The sequence below is a fragment of the Phoenix dactylifera genome, chromosome 1, assembly GCF_051530095.1.
Source record: "Phoenix dactylifera cultivar Ajwa chromosome 1, Ajwa_hap1_PhDact_Kaust_v1.1, whole genome shotgun sequence".
Classification (NCBI taxonomy): domain Eukaryota; kingdom Viridiplantae; phylum Streptophyta; class Magnoliopsida; order Arecales; family Arecaceae; genus Phoenix; species Phoenix dactylifera.
The window spans coordinates 26094733-26113223 of NC_143190.1; the positions used below are offsets into that span (position 1 = coordinate 26094733).

Genomic DNA, 18491 nt, shown 5'->3' on the forward strand with positions numbered 1-18491 from the left:
GATTTCTAGATTTGATCTTGTAAGCATGCATGAATTAAATTGTTTGATTCAATTTTTCCGCTGCGTTTTAAAACTTAAAAAGAACTACGTATGGCTTGATCTTCCTTATGAAGGGGTACGTAGGCAACCCGATCAGGTTCAGCCATGGTTTAAAAAAAAAAAAAACAGCATGCTTAACACCGAAGAACCTAGGATTCACTTTCAGTGGTATCAGAGCCAGGTTCATGTTTAAATTTTTATGTTTTAATTCTTGTAATTAAATCTGAAATCATTAACATATTTAGATTAGATCTAAAGTATTTTTTATGATTGATTTAATTGCTGATTATGCATGATTAAGTAGATCTGAAATTTTGGATGCATATGATGCATGTTCGTGTTAGGATTAGTAACATGAATAAATCTGAAATTATAATATTATTTAAATTAGATCTAAATAAAGTTTATAATTTATATGATCTCTGATTTTAATAAACAAATCAGATCTGAAAATAAAAGTGAAAAAATAAATACATAAGATGTATGTTGTTTGAATTAATTCATGTTGTTGTGTATATGTGATGCATGAACATAAAACATAATGACTTAAACATGAATTAAATCTGATTACATGTGATTAATTACAAAAACTCATATCTGAAAATATGTTTTAAGAACTGAAAGATTGTAATTAATATGTAATTAAAAAGAAATATACAATGATCAAAACTTTCATAAGTCTAAACTTAATTGAGAATTAAGTGTTATGAAATAGAATTGTAACTCAATTAATTGACATTGCATAATTATTTGGGCATATGGGTTAGCTTGAATCCAGTTCCTAGGATTGGGTTAGACCTAAGGTTAGAATCATACATGGACAAATAGAATTAATTGATCAAATCTAATTAAGTAGTAACTAGATTAGGTCAAGAAAATTCTAGGTCAATTTACAATAGTTGTAAATGGATCAAGTCCATGTCTTTGATTAGACGAAGATGGAACTTGATTTAGGCTCAGAGGTGTAGCCCGAGTCATTTGAGTAATCAAATCAAAATTGATTAACCACTCGGTGTCTAAGGTAAGTTTGGCAGTTTTGACCGGTGGTTTTTAATTGGGAGCTACTCGCACTGATTCGTCTTTGTCGAGTTAATGGCATATCCCTTCCACCGATCTCACTTACCTGGCCGACATGGTCAATCACATTTTGATTGGATCACTTAATGATTCGAGTTAGCCCATGCCTATAAGGAAAATCAGTTTGACTGATTTAGGTGCCTCCTTAACCGGTTTGAGTCTAATCTGATTTGGTGAAGTCAGTGGGAGAAATTAGACTAACCGGATCTTCTCATCTATCCTAATTATGAAATCCTCCAAAATTATTAGGTTCTTAAAATAAAATGGTTATGGGGATAACTAGGTCATAGCCTCCCATTAAGTTGGGTGATAATGGGTCCAATGTTTTGATAATTATTGGAGGCGTGACACGCCTGGTACTTATCAAGCATTGGAATTGTCATTCAATATATGATGAGTTAAGTGTACCTTCAATAGACGGTCAGATGAGCCGAGCCACACTCGGGCTTGGTCGTCTATTAGTTGATTAGACTTAACCCTATCATTTAATGGTTGGACCTGACTAGGATATTCGGTGGAGGCGCCACACGCCTGCCGAAGAACCTAGGGCAAAATTATCACTAGAAGTTGCTTGGTGAAGCAACTGGTTTAGAACCTACCAATAGGTGCATATGGGTTAGCCGAGCCACACTCGGGCCTATATGCGATCTATTGGGTTCTAGTGCCCACTAAAGAATTAGGAGTAATTTTTCGAATTGGAGGTAGAGGCTACCAATTTGTATAAAATAGTGGGAGTTCCTTTAGACTAAAGTCCAAGTCTAATGTTTTTAGTCAATTCATATACTAATAGCCAAATTTTTTTTTTTATGCAGAAATGGCCACTAATTTGTCACTCGCTCATTGTTGGACAATGACAAGTTGACTGGTCCAAATTTTAATAATTGGCATAGAAAACTGAAAATAGTGCTAGAGCATGAAAGGATCCTTTATGTGATAACGGATCCAGCACCTGAGCAGCCCGCTGCTAATGCATCAAGATCGGCCAGAGACACTTATCAGAAGTGGCTTAGTGACCGGATCACTGTTTGATGCATCATGTTGGCAGCAATGAGTGATGAGTTTAGTAGGCGTTTTGAGAATACGCAGCCGGAAGATATTATTCAAGTGTTGAATGAATCATTCGGTGTTCCTGACAACGTTGAGAGGCACAAAACTAGTTGTGCCATCTTCAGCGCCCGAATGAAAGATGGAACCTCGGTAACTGATCATGTACTGTACATGATTGAGTTGATCGAGCGTCTAAGCTCTCTTGGTTTTCTCCTTCATGATCAATTGGGGAAGGATGCCATACTAAACTCATTGCCTGGATCATACCGTCCTTTTCTCACTCATTTTCGTATGACGAAACCTGTAGTGAATTATCACCAATTGTTGGGGTTTCTATAGGCGTTTGAGAATGATCACCAACTTCTTAAGAAGACGGTGAACTTTGTGGGAGGTTCATCCAAGGGTCGCCCCTTTAAGAAAGGAAAAAAGAAAAATAAAATCCAAAAGAAACAAGTGCACCATGCTCATCCTAGTCAGAAAAAGAATAAAAAGGCGGATCAGAGCAAGGCGGAGTGCTTCTTCTGCAAGAAGCAAGGACATTGGAAGAGGAACTGTCCTCTTTACATTGCATCTCTCGATCCGAACCGGCTTAAGAAAAGTGGGCAATCAGTTGCCAATCAAGGTACTTATATGATAACACCTTGCAATTTTTCTATTTGTGATAATTTGACCTGGGTATTGGATACCGGTAGTCCTTTTAATATTTGCAATTCGTTGCAGGGGCTACAAGTCAGTGAGAGATTTGAAGAAGGAGAAAGGTTCCTGAATGTTGGAGATGGAAGATCAGTTCCAGTTCTAGCTTTAGGAATTCTTAAACTTAAATTTAGCTCTCATGTAAATGTCCTTAGTGATTGTCACTATTGTCCAAGTTTTTTATTGAATGTCATTTCTGTAGGCCTTTTGGCCAAAAATGGTTATAAAATATCAATAAAAAAGGATTATTGCAATATCATTTGGAATGGTGCTGCTGTAATGAATGGAACTCTGAGTAATGGCATTTACATTTTGTCACAGCCTGTTCATGTAATGTACAAGTCCAATAAGCGCCCTAAAATAGATAATGTCACGGATGTCTACCTTTGGCATCATAGGCTAGGACATATTAACAAGAACAGGATGAACAGGTTAAGTAAAGAGGGAATCCTCGATGTTAATGATTATGAATCATTGACAACCTGTGAATCATGCCTTCTTGGTAAAATGACCAAATCACCTTTTATCGGAAAAGCTGAACGAGCCAGTGACTTATTGACCCTTGTACATTCTGATGTATGTGGGCCAATGAGCACAAATGCTAGAGGTGGGTATTCATATTTCATTACGTTTACAGACGACCTTTCTAGGTATGGTTATGTCTATTTAATGAGACATAAATCTGAATCATTTGAAATGTTCAAATTATATCGTAATGAAGTAGAAAAACAAACTGAAAAGAGTATTAAAACTCTTCGATCAGATCGAGGAGGTGAATACCTCACCAGTGAGTTTTTGACATATCTAGGAGAAAATGGGATTCTCTCTCAATGGACTCCTCCTGGTACACCACAGTATAACGGTGTATCAGAAAGGAGAAATCGAACTCTGTTAGACATGGTTCGATCCATGATGGGGTTTGTTGATCTGCCCATATCCTTTTGGGGATATGCTCTTGAGTCAGCCTGCTACATTCTAAATAAGGTTTCAAGTAAGTCTGTAAATAAAACACCACATGAGATGTGGACTGGACCTAAGCCGATGCTCTCTTACCTTAGGGTTTGGGGGTGTCCAGCGTACGTCAAACGTTTGAAGACAGACAAACTTGAACCCAAGTCTGACAAATATTTCTTTGTTGGTTATCCTAAAGAAACTAAAGGATATTACTTCTACTTTGCTAAAGAACAAAAGTTGTCCGTAAGCAATAGAGCTGTTTTCTTAGAGAAAGAATTCCTTAGTGAAGGAACTAAAAGCTCTAATGTTGAGCTTAAGGAAGTTCAACATGTAGAAGATCCGACACCATCTACTGAACCAGTTGAGTCGGATTTGATTAGATCAGATCCAGAACCCATATTAGATGCACCATTAAGGCGATCGGTTAGAGTACTACGTCAGCCGGACAGACATTACGGTTTCTTGGTCCGAGATGGAGATCCTATCGAACTTGATTAAAACGATGAGGATCCGATCACATATATGGATGCAATGCAGAGGTATGACTCTGATAAATGGCTTGGAGCCATGCAATCCGAAATGGAATCCATGAAGGTCAATGATATATGGACATTAGTTGACCCACTGATAGTCAACTTTAAAGACCACGCAATAGCACGTATCTGGTAGGATAGTGATTACGGGTATCGATCCACAGGGATTGGGGTACAGTTGTTTTTCTTTTAAAAAAATAAAAATATTTAAAAGGAAGAGTTTGTGAAGAAAAACTAAACTAAGGAATTTAATAAAGCAAAATGCAATTAAAAGAATAGCAGTTTGAGGGAAACCTAGGACAAGGAATTCACCACTAACATCAGAACAAAGGTTATTTATAATTTATTTCGTTCTTGGATTAATATGCAAATTGGCTACAAGCCTAAAAAGCATTCGAATAAAATTTCACAAAAGTAATTTAGGCATAATCCATCTTCAGTTGGCATGCAATGTCTACCGTAAACTAATGCGGTAGCACACCACATCTTCCTTAAGCATGGACTATCTTATATTTACCTAGTGATCATGAAGAACAATTGTATAAACGTCATATTTAAAATCACAGAAATTAAATATGAGATGAAATAAAATATTCATTAGAAGCAAAATAAGGTTTATACAACTCCAAGAATAGAAATCAAAATATAAAACCCTTGGCCCTTTGCTAGGGCTACATCCAGCCCTAGAGAGAATATCAGCCTTCCATGGAATGGTAGACGGCAGCAGCAGCACAGCAGCAGGCTTCCATCTTCATATAAAAATCTTTTCCTTCCATCCCACTCTCTCTATTCCCAAAATATCACAAAGTATTCTCTCCCTCTCTTTTCTCTTTTTTTTTTTATTTTTTTCGTGGGAACTTGGCTTCTCCCCTGTTCTCCCAGGATGCTCCGCCGACTCCCTTCGGTGAGGAAGAAGGGATAAAGGGAGCAGCCCCCTCCCCTGGTGGGGAAGAGGAGGAATGCCCCCCGGTGGGGGAAGAGGGAATGAATGCTCCTCTGTTCATGCTTGACTCCTTTTATAGGCTGCCCACCTCCATCTCTCCTCCTCCCTATTTTCCTTCGAGATAAGGATAGATTAAAGTGGGATAAGGCTGCGAGATCTCTGCGTTGTAGATGCTGGCTTTTGTCCCGATCACTTGAACAACCTGTGAGGATAAGCTTTGATTTCGTTTTCTTGTAACAGAGGATCCGGCAAAGATGAATTGGCTGGGAGCTTATCCACCGAGAAGAATGCGGGGATTTGTTCTTTGGATGGCTGGTTGCAGACAAGAGGATGATGCTGATTTGTAACCGGGATAAGATTTGTTCCGTTGGGAACAGAGGAGCTGGTAGCAGGGGATAGCGGGGTTGCATGATTGATGCATACGGCTGAAGATGCGGAGAGGATGAGCTTAATCCATGGGCGATGGAATTCTGTTCCGAATGGGATAAGATCTAGGAAGATGATGCGGATGCTGGGGAGATTGGTTTTGTTGGAAAAAATTTAAATGCGCACGCGACCCGAAATTTGGCCGCGTGCGCGTTTGAGAGAAAAAAAAAATAAATGGGTAACGCCCAGCGGGCGTTACGCTTTGGAAACGGCCGCGGCCGCGGCCGCGTGCTCGTTTGAAAACGAAAACGCCAACGGGCATTTTCGTTCGCATTAAATGGACGCGTGCGCCCGTTGGCGCACGTTGCGCGGACGCGTCCGCGGAAGGCACGGACGCGTCCGCCGAAAAGACCATATTGCCCCCGATTAAATCCCTATATAAACCCCTCCATTTCATCTCTTTAGGAACACGAAAAATTTCAGAAAAATAGTAGAAAAATTCTGAAAAAATTCTTCTCCCTCTTAGCCACTTCCAAATTTTATTTTACATTTTTTATTCAATTTATTTAGTTCTTTCCGTTCTTTGCTGGATCTGCAAGTCCGATCGGGTTCGCTTTGACTTCTTCCGAGACGTGCCGAAGAAGAGGTTGTAGGGTCGTCGTATCTCCGAGAAGGATTGCCGGGTGACCCGTACGTGGGGGCAAATACTTCTTTGGGACAGCGTCTACGCGCTTCGACCTGCTTTCAATCAGGCTACTTTCTTCTACCTTTATTTTTAATTTAATATTAGTAGATTGGTAGGATTTGAAATTCTATGATATAAACTTATTAAATGCATAGATTTATTTTGTGCTAGAATAGATTTATTTTGTATTAAAATAGAATTATTTGGATGCCGAATGATATGCATGTATATTATTTCCTTTAAGATTTTTATTAATTGAATTTATAGATTTATTTATTTAGTTAGGAGATATATTGCTAACAATCCAAAGAAGTATTTATTTTTGTTAGTAATATATAATTAATTAAATTCTTTATTGCAATTGTGGCATATTAGATTTTAATTGCAATAATTGTTTTTGCTAGCACATCATCAATAATAAATTATTCTAAAGAGTTAATAATTTGGTTAACCTCCAAGAGGTTTATTATACCTCCATTTGGACTTCTCAAGGAGTAATTTCCAGATCCCATTCAATCGGAAAATTCGGAAATTGGTTGATACATAATAGTTAATCTATTGAATTGACTTATTAGATCTCAATAAATTATTCTAATAAAGGAATAAATATTTTAATTCGCTGAATTGACATTTTAGATCTTAATTACAATAATTGATTTGCCATAAAATTAGTAATCAATTATTTCAATAAGGCAATAATTCAAATCTAACATATAATTCATTAAATTGATATTTTAGATCTCAATTAAAATAATTGATTTGCTACTACTAAATTAGTAATCAATCATTGCTAATTCGGAAAATTCAAACGAAAAATTTTGAAATTAGTTAATCCACAATATCTAATTTAAATTTGCATTTAGATTATTTTAAATATTGAATTTGTGTGATTTCTAGTGATTATATCCACTAACTAATAGTGTCTAAGAAAAGCTTGTCAAAAAGGCATACGTGCCTAAGAAAGGCTGGTACTTACCACCGATCTGGAGCTGATCTGGCTATTAGTTTTTTGGATATATCAATTAGACATCCAAAGTTCAATATAAATATTACTGCAATCTTTTGACATAGATTTTTTGATTTCAATCAGGTTTCTGTCACTATTCTGTAACCCTGATCCTATGGCCTCAAACACTAGTGACCATCTTAGTGCCAAACCTGAAAAATTTGATGGCCATAACTTTAGGAGGTGGCAGAACCAAATGCGGTTCTGGCTCACCACATTAGGGTTAATCTCAGCCATAGGTGAAAGTACGATCGAAGTTGATAACGGGTCCAACCCAACTACCTCTTCCAACACTGAACATTCTGCCTCCACTAGCACACCCTCTAGGACACCTGATGAGATAGATTATCATTGTATCCATAGAATTCTAGGTGCTCTTTCTGAGAGGCTGTATGATATCTATTACACAGCCAAGAGTGCCAAAGAACTCTGGGACACCCTAGATAGCAAATATGGTCTTGATGATGCTGGGGTAAAGAGGTTCAAGGCCTCCGATTTCAATAAGTTTAGGATGGTGGACTCAAAGCCTATGAATGACCAAATTCATGAATTTGAAACCCTGATCCACCAGCTTAGGGCTAATGGAACCAATTTGGATGAATCATTCCAGGTAGCCTGTTTGATAGATAAACTACCTACTTCCTGGTCTGATTTTGCTAAGACCCTGAGCCATACCCAAGGAATTCTCACCCTAACCCAAGTCTTAAACTCCATTAGGATTGAAGAGCAGCATAGGCTCAGAAATAATACCTCTACTGGATCTAAAAATAATGCATATAATGTAGAAGCTCCTCCTAAGAAAAATCAGAACCGACCCTTCCGTAAGAATTTCAAGAAGAAACCCTACAACCCTAGAAACCCTAACCACCACTACAATGGGAAGCCTATTCAATCCCAGGAGCAGAAGACGAAGAAAGAGGAAGGTGGTGCTCGTTTCTGTTATGTGTGTGGTCGGACCAACCATTTGTCTCCACAGTGCTTCTATAAGAAGACTGCACCTCTTCAATCTAAGAAGAAGGGTCCACACACATCCAGTGCTCAAGTCAACATGGTGACTTCCGGCGCTGGCTCCTCTGAGACAGCTTTCAGGTCTGTTTCCTTCACTCCTGAAGTTAACATGACTTTACAATCACTAGATTGGTGGATTGATACCGGAGCTGGTATTCATATTTGTTCGGATCGCTCCTGGTTTTCTTCTTACCAGATCTCAAGTGGAGGAGCTGTGATCATGGCAAACAGCTCGGAGGCACGTGTGTTAGGAGTAGGACGTGTGGACTTAAAGCTTACCTCTGGAAAAGTCCTGTCACTGCACGGCGTCCAACATGTTCCAGTTGTTAGGAGAAACCTCATTAGTGGTTCTTTGCTTGTCCAGCAAGGCTTTCGTCTTGTCTTTGAGTCCAATAAGATTGTAATTTCTCATGGTGTTATGTTTATTGGAAAAGGATTCCTTAGTGAAGGATTGTTCAAATTGAATGTAATAGCTCCTTCAATAAATGAAAATCCTTTGATTATGAATATAGAGCCTCCTTCTATTTGGCATGGTAGATTAGGTCATGTAAATTATAATTCAATTAAGCAACTTATGAACCTAAATCTAATACCAAAAAGTGATCTCAAGAACCATGAGAAATGTCAAACTTGTGTAGAAGCCAAACTCCCTAGGAAGCCTTTTAAATCTGTTAATAGGGATTCTGATCTATTAGAGTTGATTCATAGTGATGTTTGTGACTCTGGTAGAACTTCTAGGGGAGGTAACAGATACTTTGTAACATTTATAGATGATCTATCGAAGTTCTGTTACATCTACCTAATTAAAACCAAGGATGAGGTGCTCAGCAAATTTAAAATTTTTAAGATTGAAGCTGAGAACCAACAGGAAAAGAAAATTAAAATTCTTAGATCAGATCGGGGAGGTGAATATACATCAAATGACATAACTCAATTCTGTGAAGATCATGGAATCATTCATGAAGTGACTGCACCCTATTCTCCCCAATCAAATGGAGTAGCAGAAAGGAAGAATAGGACTTTAATGGATATGGTGAACTCCATGCTTATAAGCTCAGGAGTACCAGAAAATTTGTGGGGGGAAGCTCTTGTTTCAGCCTGTTATATCCTTAATAGAATTCCCTCTAAAAATAATGATCTAACCCCATATGAAGTTTGGAAACATAGAAAACCTAATCTTAGCTATTTAAAAGTGTGGGGGTGCTCGGCAAAAGTAAAAATACCTGATTTTAAGAGAAAGAAAATAGGCCCTAAAACAGTGGATGCCATATTCATAGGTTATGCAGCCAATAGTAATGCCAATAGATTTCTGGTAATAAGTTCAGAAATAAATGATATTAGTAACAACACTATCATAGAAGCCAGAGATGCAACATATTTTGAAGACACCTTTCCACTTAAGACTAGAGTAGATAGCGGTATAGCTAGTAGCTCTAGTAGAATAAGGACAAGAAAAATAGAAGTAGAAGCAGAACCTAGGAGGAGTAAAAGATTCAGGGTAGAGAAAACATTTGGAGATGATTTTTATACCTTCCTAATAGAAGACTCTCCAACTACCTTTGAGGACGCAATGAAATCTTTGGATTCACCTTTTTGGAGAGAAGCTGTGGACAATGAGATGTAATCAATTATCCAAAACCATACTTGGGAATTGACTGATCTTCCTCCTGATTGTAAAACAATAGGATGCAAATGGATCTTTAAGAAGAAACTTAGGCCTGATGGCTCTGTAGATAAATTTAAGGCTAGATTAGTTGCCAAGGGCTTTACTCAGAGACCTGGGGTAGATTTCTTTGATGTTTATGCACCTGTAGCTAGGATAACTACTATTAGGGTCCTTATAGCATTAGCCTCCATTCATAGATTAGTGATTCATCAGATGGATGTTAAGACAGCTTTTCTAAATGGAGACTTAAATGAAGAAATTTATATGGACCAACCAGAGGGATTTAAAACCCCAGGCCAAGAAAATAAAGTTTGCAGACTAGTCAGATCTCTTTATGGTCTTAAACAAGCACCTAAGCAATGGCATTTGAAATTTGATGAAACCATAATGACATTTGGATTTGAAATCAATAGCACAGACGAATGTGTATATCATAAGAGAGTTGGACACAAATTTGTGATCTTGTGCCTTTATGTAGATGATATACTGATCTTTGGGACAGATCTTCAGATAATTGATGAAGTAAAACAATTTTTAAGTCATAAGTTTGATATGAAAGACTTGGGACAAGCTGACTTAATTTTAAATACCAAAATAATTAGAAGTGCAAATGGAATTGAGTTATCCCAAAGTCATTATGTTGACAAGATACTCAACAAATTTAATTATTCGGATTGTCAGCCTGTCTCTACTCCCTTTGATCCCTCTACACATCTTAAGAAGAACTTAGGAACTCCTATCCTTCAAAGCCTATATGCTCAAATCATAGGCTCACTAGGATTCCTAACTAACTACACTAGGCCAGACATAGCATATGCTGTAAATAGACTTAGTAGATATACTGTTAATCCAAATAGAGATCATTGGACAGCATTAGAGAGAATTCTTAGGTATCTTAAGGGTACCAAGTCCTATAGTTTGCACTTTAGTGGGTTTCCTGCTGTTCTAGAAGGCTATAGTGATGCCAACTGGATCAGCGATACCTTAGATGTTAAATCCACCACAGGATACGTCTTTCTCCTAGGAGGTGCTGCTGTGTCTTGGAAATCCACCAAACAAACCTTAATATCTAGGAGTACCATGGAATCTGAACTGATAGCTTTAGACACTACTAGCACTGAGGCTGAGTGGCTCAGAGATCTACTTATAGACCTTCCTGTAGATGAGTCACCTTTACCACCTGTCTCCTTACATTGTGACTGTAAATCTGCAATAGATAAGTGCAACCAAGAAAATGCCAATGTAAAAATGAACAGGCACTTAAAAGTACGTCATAAATCATTGAGATATAAATTGAAAAATAATGTTATTGCCTTGAATTTTGTAAAATCAGAAAATAATTTGGCTGATCAGCTTACAAAAGGTTTATCTAGAACAGTGGTTCTAGAGTCGTCGAGGGGGATGGGGCTTAGCCCATAAAGATAGATCACCACGGTGGGAACCCAACCTTAAAAGGTTCAATGGGTAGAAACAAACCGAAGTGTGACTAAGAGGAGCACTATTTTATGTTGTCCTCATCCCTATGGCGCTAGTGCTCATAAAAGCAAGCGGTAGGATGAGTTCGTTTGTATAACTCTTAATGAGTCCGAGACCCAAGAGGCAGGAGCTTCCTTGCTAGCTTCCTTATAAGGACTCACCTATATGTGCAGTCGTGAGGCCGCGATTATGGGAAATGGGCGATTTCCTAAAAAGCACATGATAGATATCTGCGCATGGCCATAACAGCGCAACCCGCTTAGAACCCAGATCGGGCTATATTATGTGTGTTGTTGATTTAATCTGAGCCATGGACCGAGGTTCAAGGTTAAGACCACCTTGGCTCCACAGATGTAATCAATTGTCACTAAGTGAAGGTTCAAACCGAAAGGTACCTACACCTATTACATAATATAAGATATTCAGCATTTTATTTTGATTTTAAAATTATTTAAATTTTTTGTGGGGGATTGTTGGAAAAAATTTAAATGCGCACGCGACCCGAAATTTGGCCGCGTGCGCGTTTGAGAGAAAAAAAAAATAAAAGGGTAACGCCCAGCGGGCGTTACGCTTTGGAAACGGCCGCGGCCGCGGCCGCGTGCTCGTTTGAAAACGAAAACGCCAACGGGCGTTTTCGTTCGCATTAAATGGACGCGTGCGCCCGTTGGCGCACGTTGCGCGGACGCGTCCGCGGAAGGCGCGGACGCGTCCGCCGAAAAGACCATATTGCCCCCGATTAAATCCCTATATAAACCCCACCATTTCATCTCTTTAGGAACACGAAAAATTTCAGAAAAATAGTAGAAAATTTCTGAAAAAATTCTTCTCCCTCTTAGCCACTTCCAAATTTTATTTTACATTTTTTATTCAGTTTATTTAGTTCTTTCCGTTCTTTGCTGGATCTGCAAGTCCGATCGGGTTCGCTTTGACTTCTTCCGAGACGTGCCGAAGAAGAGGTTGTAGGGTCGTCGTATCTCCGAGAAGGATTGCCGGGTGACCCGTACGTGGGGGCAAATACTTCTTTGGGACAGCGTCTACGCGCTTCGACCTACTTTCAATCAGGCTACTTTCTTCTACCTTTATTTTTAATTTAATATTAGTAGATTGGTAGGATTTGAAATTCTATGATATAAACTTATTAAATGCATAGATTTATTTTGTGCTAGAATAGATTTATTTTGTATTAAAATAGAATTATTTGGATGCCGAATGATATGCATGTATATTATTTTTTTTAAGATTTTTATTAATTGAATTTATAGATTTATTTATTTAGTTAGGAGATATATTGCTAGCAGGTTTTGCATCGCGGAAGGAGTTGGGAAAGATGCGGATTGGCTCACGGAAAGCTGGAGACGTTGTGAAGATACGATGGGAAGAGGATGAGGATGGATTGGTTCGAAAACAGAGGAAGATGTGGACACGGAGAAACAGGGGTTCCTTTGGTTCTAATCTAGATTCGGTTTGAGGAGGACTCGGAAGAGGAAATGGACTGGGAGCGTGGAGTTGGGAGGTTAGGAAGATGCTGGGAACAAGAGGAAGAAGCTGGGGTCAATCCGGAGTGCGTGATGCATGGGAGGAATTGTCACGGGTGGAAGCGGTTTGGGATGCAGAAGCTTCGGAAGAATGAAGCAGCTGGGAGCAAGGGATTTCGTTTGGATATTGGTTTTAGATGAATGGCGTGGAGAAGATAAGGATGAGTTCGGTGGGTGATGAAGATGAACTCCTAGATTTATTTCGCTGAGAGGAGACGTTGTGGATGAAAGGTTGGGAGTGAGCAGGCGATGGGAAGATGAACACGGTTGAAGCTGGGAGGAACTTGGATCAAGCTTTGGAGCGGATGTTTCGGGAGGATATGGCTCATGGCTGAGAAGACCTGATCCTTTGATGCTTGGAGGTTTGTGAGATTTGATTTTATCCTGTGGAGATGGAATCAATTCCGAACGGGAAGAGGAAACGAATTCATGAGCTGGGATGTTCGGAAGGAATCAAGTGAAAGGTGGAATGTGGGAGGAAATTGGATATGGATGAATCTGGGAGATGATAGGATGTTGTCCACGGTTGAGATGAAGATGTCGGGAAGCTAATCCGTGGCATTGGAGATTCACTGGGATTTGAAGAAGGGATAAGGATGCAAGCGGCTGGATTGGTTTGGAAGAGGAAAGAGGCTATCGCGAATGAGAGTAATCCAGAGAAGATGGGATCCTGGCTCTATCTTGGGCGGAAGGAGCTGTGTTTTTGAATCCATCCCGTGGATCATGCGGGAGGTCTTGTTTTGGTTTTGTTCGTGGGAACTGAGAAGGACGTGGATGCACTTGGATAGTTGGATGTTGATGAGGAACGCATGGGGTGCATCACGGAAGGTAGGAAATGCTGGATAATGATTGGATGTATGTTTGTTTGCAAAGTAATCCTGCCATCCAGGCGTTCATAATTCTTCTTACTTTTGAAATCCCATGTACTTTGGCATGTGTCATTCGGGATGGCTACCATGTGTGCTCTAGCGTGATCAGGCTTCATGGTTATAAGTCAGATGATGGGTTTGACCCGACCTGCATACGTTGAATTCGACCCAAAATAATTAAATCAAACTCGAATTATCGAATAATTTATTAAAATGCAATGATGAAGGGAAACACATTTTTTTATGTTTACATTTAAAATATATGCATAATAATAATAATAAGTGCTATGTAAAATAAATGAATTTATTCATTATTTAGCAGTTATCACACCCCCCAACCTACATTTTGCTAGTCCTCGAGCAAAATAAAAACTAACTCACTTTCGCAGGAATCGCGATTGCATTTACCGTATGCAATAAGGCTTTAAACCCCTAGGTGGCCCTAGTGGACGAGTTTTGTCTCGTGAGGGTTTCCAGCTCAGATACCCACAAACTGTTGTCTCTACCCAAAGAGTTTATTGCTTTATAAAATCTAATTTCAAATGCATAAGTGCCAAGAATTTCAAAAGCCCACAAAGTTTTAATTACTAAGTCAGCCCAAATCCTAGGTCAGTATGCAACTTAAGTTGAAGTTATTAAGTTTCCGTTAGAGAGTTGTAAGGCTTATTTATACTTGGGTGCTCGGTGATATATGGACCATACACAAGCTAAGGCTTTAGATTCCTCAAAATACTGCTAAAACTAGTAGTTTCCAAGAATTGGTCAGATAAGACCTAATCACTGATTCAAAATCATCCTACCTTGCAGGATTTCGAGAGTTGTGGATGTTTACTTTAATACCTCATGGGCTTTATCTGTAATATTCCAGTTTACTCAAATTTTTACAACAACGGCTTTCACACTATCGTCTTTTTCAAGGTCAATATTATTTTCTCTTTTCTCCTTTTTTTATTTTTTTATTATTTTTTATTATTTTTTTATTATTTTTTTATTTTATATTTATTACGCACTTTTACTCTTGTAATGATTCCTCCATGTAATGAGCATTCAGTCAACACTCCCACACCAGATGGCATAAGGTGTTAGGCATCAAGACTCCCCTACGGACCTATGCTCGGATTCATCATTGCAAGCCCGCTGACCTTTAACAATAGGTAGCCCTTTTCGATGTACCTGACTAAATTCGCTTCTTTTTTTTTTAATAGCGAATTAGATAGGTATGATTCATCAGGACTCAAGGTTGCTACCAGACTTAACAACATCATGTTAAACCTAACCCTTAGAAGTGCAGGCCATACGTGTTGTGAAATTTCAAAGTAAAAATTATCTTACAACTCGCTAAAAGAATTTTTAATGAAAAGAACTCAAATTGACTTATTCCTGACTAATCATTGGGCTTTTTAGATTTTATATACTTTGTGATTTCAGCACTAAGGCATGGAAATTAGGTTTTTTTTTTTGAAATTCACTTTTTTTTTTTGTTTTTTTTTTGAAATTCACTTTTTTTCTTGAAATTCACTTAAACATGTGAAAATGCAAAAAATTCCTTTAAAAATTCGAATCCTATACCCCCCAACCTAGATCAGACATTGTCCTCAATGTTTTTTTAATATTATATTATTTTTTTTATTTTTTTATTTATTTTTTTTATTTATTTTTTTATTTTAGTTTGGACGAAAATATGATGCAAATGGAGGATAGAAGCATTTTACCGTAGTTGCATCAGTAATATGAGGACACCTGAAAAAAATACGACAAGAAAATATGCAAAAATAACTTACGAGAATTGGTTGCCTCCCAATAAGCGCTAAGTTTAACGTCTTCAGCCAGACGCAGTGCATCCTTATCAAATCATACCGGGTATAGTTGATTCTAATGTTCTGATCTCAGCTCGAATATTCCTAAGGGTCCGTTCTATTTCAGGGTCAAAAGGTAATAGTTCAGGAGATCTGGAACGACACCCTAGCATGTACCAATACTTTTCAGATCAGTCACGTACAGTCAAGCATGCACTAAAAGAAAAATACTTCAAATCCTTGTATTCGCCCTAAAATCACTAGACAGCTCCTAACTGGTTTGAAGATGGCACCTAAGCCTCCAATCCGGTCTAATGACTGAGTTGACCGGGTAAGCTCCCAGGTAAGTGGGGGGGTCACGATGCGTTGCAAAGGTCCCACTTAAAAACCACTTGCCTCGAACAGATGAACTGTCTCCCTTGGGACAAAGCTTGCCTAGACATCAACTGAGCCACAGAGCGAAATTGGTGCAACTTTCGGTGATCTTCGTCCTATTGAGCTCGAATGTCCCTAGGGGCCAACGTCTAATTGATTTTAATTAAGGTGATAGCTATGTGCAAATTGGTTCACCTAATTTGGGCAAGAATCTGGTGATGAAATCCAGTTCTTATCTTGATGGGGTGATTGCCCTTACTATGTGCGGATTAATTGGTGTATGTGTATCAAGCATGCATTCACACTTTTACTAAAATTAAAATCAAACAATCACCACAAAATTTCAAGCAAACTGGAAATCAATTTCAATAAGAAAGGTTCAGATGTTACCAAAGAGAATTTCCTCAGCAATTTTTTTATTTTTTTTTCTTTCGGCAAACCTCTACAGCAGTTTCCTTTTTGATCGTCCCAGATGTCCTCTTCGATTCCTGATCAAGAAAAATCAAAAATTAGTGAGAGAAAGGAGATAAAAAAAGTATCAAAAATAGAAAATATTTTTATTTTATTTTAGATATATATATTTTTTGAAAGTTTTTTTTTTTGAAAGTTCTTTTTTTTTAATGAAAAGAAAAACAACTATGCTAACAATCCCCGGCAACGGCGCCAAAAATTGATAGTCAACTTTAAAGACCACGCAATAGCACGTATCTGGTAGGATAGTGATTACGGATATCGAACCACAGGGATTGGGGTACAGTTGTTTTTCTTTTAAAAAAATAAAAATATTTAAAAGGAAGAGTTTGCAAAGAAAAACTAAACTAAGGAATTTAATAAAGCAAAATGCAATTAAAAGGATAGCAGTTTGAGGGAAACTGATAGTCAACTTTAAAGACCACGCAATAGCACGTATCTAGTAGGATAGTGATTACGGGTATCGATCCACAGGGATTGGGGTATAGTTGTTTTTCTTAAAAATAAAAATATTTGAAAAAGGATGAATTTGTGAAACTAAGCAATTTAATAAAAGAAAATGCAATTAAAAGGATATCAGTTAGAGGAACCTAGGGCATGGAATTCACCACTAACATCGGAACAAGGATTAATTATATTTTATTTCGTTCTTGGATTAACATGCAAATTGGCTACAAGCCTAATAAGCATTTAAATAAAAATTCACTAAAGTAATTTGGGCATAATCCATCTTCAGTAGGCATGAAATGTCTACCCTAATCTAAGGTGGCAGTACATCGCATCTTCCCTAAGCATGGACTATCTTATATTTACCTAGTGATCATGAAGAACAGTTGTACGAACATCATACTTAAAATCACAGAAATTAAATATGATTCAAAAGAATATATCCATTAAAAACAATAAGTTCATACAACCCCAAGAATATAAAATCAAATATAAAACCCATGTCCCTGTGTTAAGGCTGCATCCAGCCCTAGAGAAGAGATCAGCCTTGCATGGAGTTGGAGACGGCAGCAGCAGCACAGCAGCAGGCTCCCATCTCTCCCTCTTTCTTTATTTTTTTTCTTTGGGAAATTATTCCCAAAATGACCAAAACTCTTCTCTCCCTTCTCTGTTTCCGTGGGACTCCGCCTCCGAAGAGCTTCATGATGGGAGCAGCCCCCTATGGGGGAAGAGGGAATGCCCCCCGGTGGGGAAGGAGGAATGAGTCCCAGAGAAGAGAACTCCCTTCCTTTTATAGCCTCTGTTAGCATCCGGAGGATAAGCTTCCCGAGTGAAAAGATGAGGATGGAGGAACGGCTTCTGTTCCACGGCAGCGAGCGACGCGTAGAAGATTTAATCCGAGCGTTGGGATTATAGTTTGGGAACTGATTTCGTTGAAGTTAGCTTCATCCTTGAGTTGGTATGCTGTTGGGATTTGATTCCGAAGCAGAGGAAGGTGAGCTGGTAGTTGATCCAGAAGTCTGTTGCTTGATCTTCGGCTGCAGGGGGGTGACGAGGATGTTGAAGAAACAGGATGGGGGGAATCCAGAAGCAAGGAATCACGGAAAAGATGGGCACAGGCGCGAGGGATTCGGAAGAGATGAAGCTGGGAGATGATGTGGAACAGGGGATGACACGCGGATGGATCTGTGATGAAGAAACGATGGGAAGACGACACGGATGCGAGGGGAAGTTTGGATGTGAGCGTGGGAAGGATGAGGATGGGTTTGTTAGAGATGTTATCCTGGCTGGCAGCAGGATATCCGGATGAAGAGGGTGGCTGGGAAGGACATGGAGGAGACGCAGCTCTATCGTGGAACAGGGGAGTTGGGATGTGATCTGGACTTGGTTCGGAAGAAGGATACTGCTGGGATTTGAGTTTATCCCACGGGCGTTCGGAAGAAATGGGGTGCTGATCCGAACGGGAGAAGATCACGGTTGGGAGAAAGATGCGGGATGAAGTTAGA

General features: G+C 38.8%; 1 protein-coding gene across 1 annotated transcript; it reads left to right on the forward strand.

Annotated features, from left to right (window-relative positions):
- Window positions 1-7340: 7340 nt before the first annotated feature.
- LOC148715129 (uncharacterized) lies at window positions 7341-8747 on the forward strand. Its single transcript, XM_089930502.1, has 2 exons — window positions 7341-8432; window positions 8548-8747. The coding sequence occupies exons 1-2, from the start codon at window positions 7459-7461 to the stop codon at window positions 8567-8569; spliced, it is 996 nt and encodes a 331-aa protein (XP_089786628.1). The 5' UTR covers window positions 7341-7458; the 3' UTR covers window positions 8570-8747.
- The last annotated feature ends 9744 nt before the right edge of the window (window positions 8748-18491 follow it).

What these genes read in the sequence shown, in the direction of transcription:
- LOC148715129 (XM_089930502.1), top strand. Translation starts at nt 7,459, where the DNA reads ATGGCCTCAAACACTAGTGACCATCTTAGTGCCAAACCTGAAAAATTT. An exon ending in TCCTCTGAGACAGCTTTCAG is followed by an intron (nt 8,433 to 8,547) that starts GTCTGTTTCCTT and finishes TCTTCTTACCAG; the next exon opens with ATCTCAAGTGGAGGAGCTGT.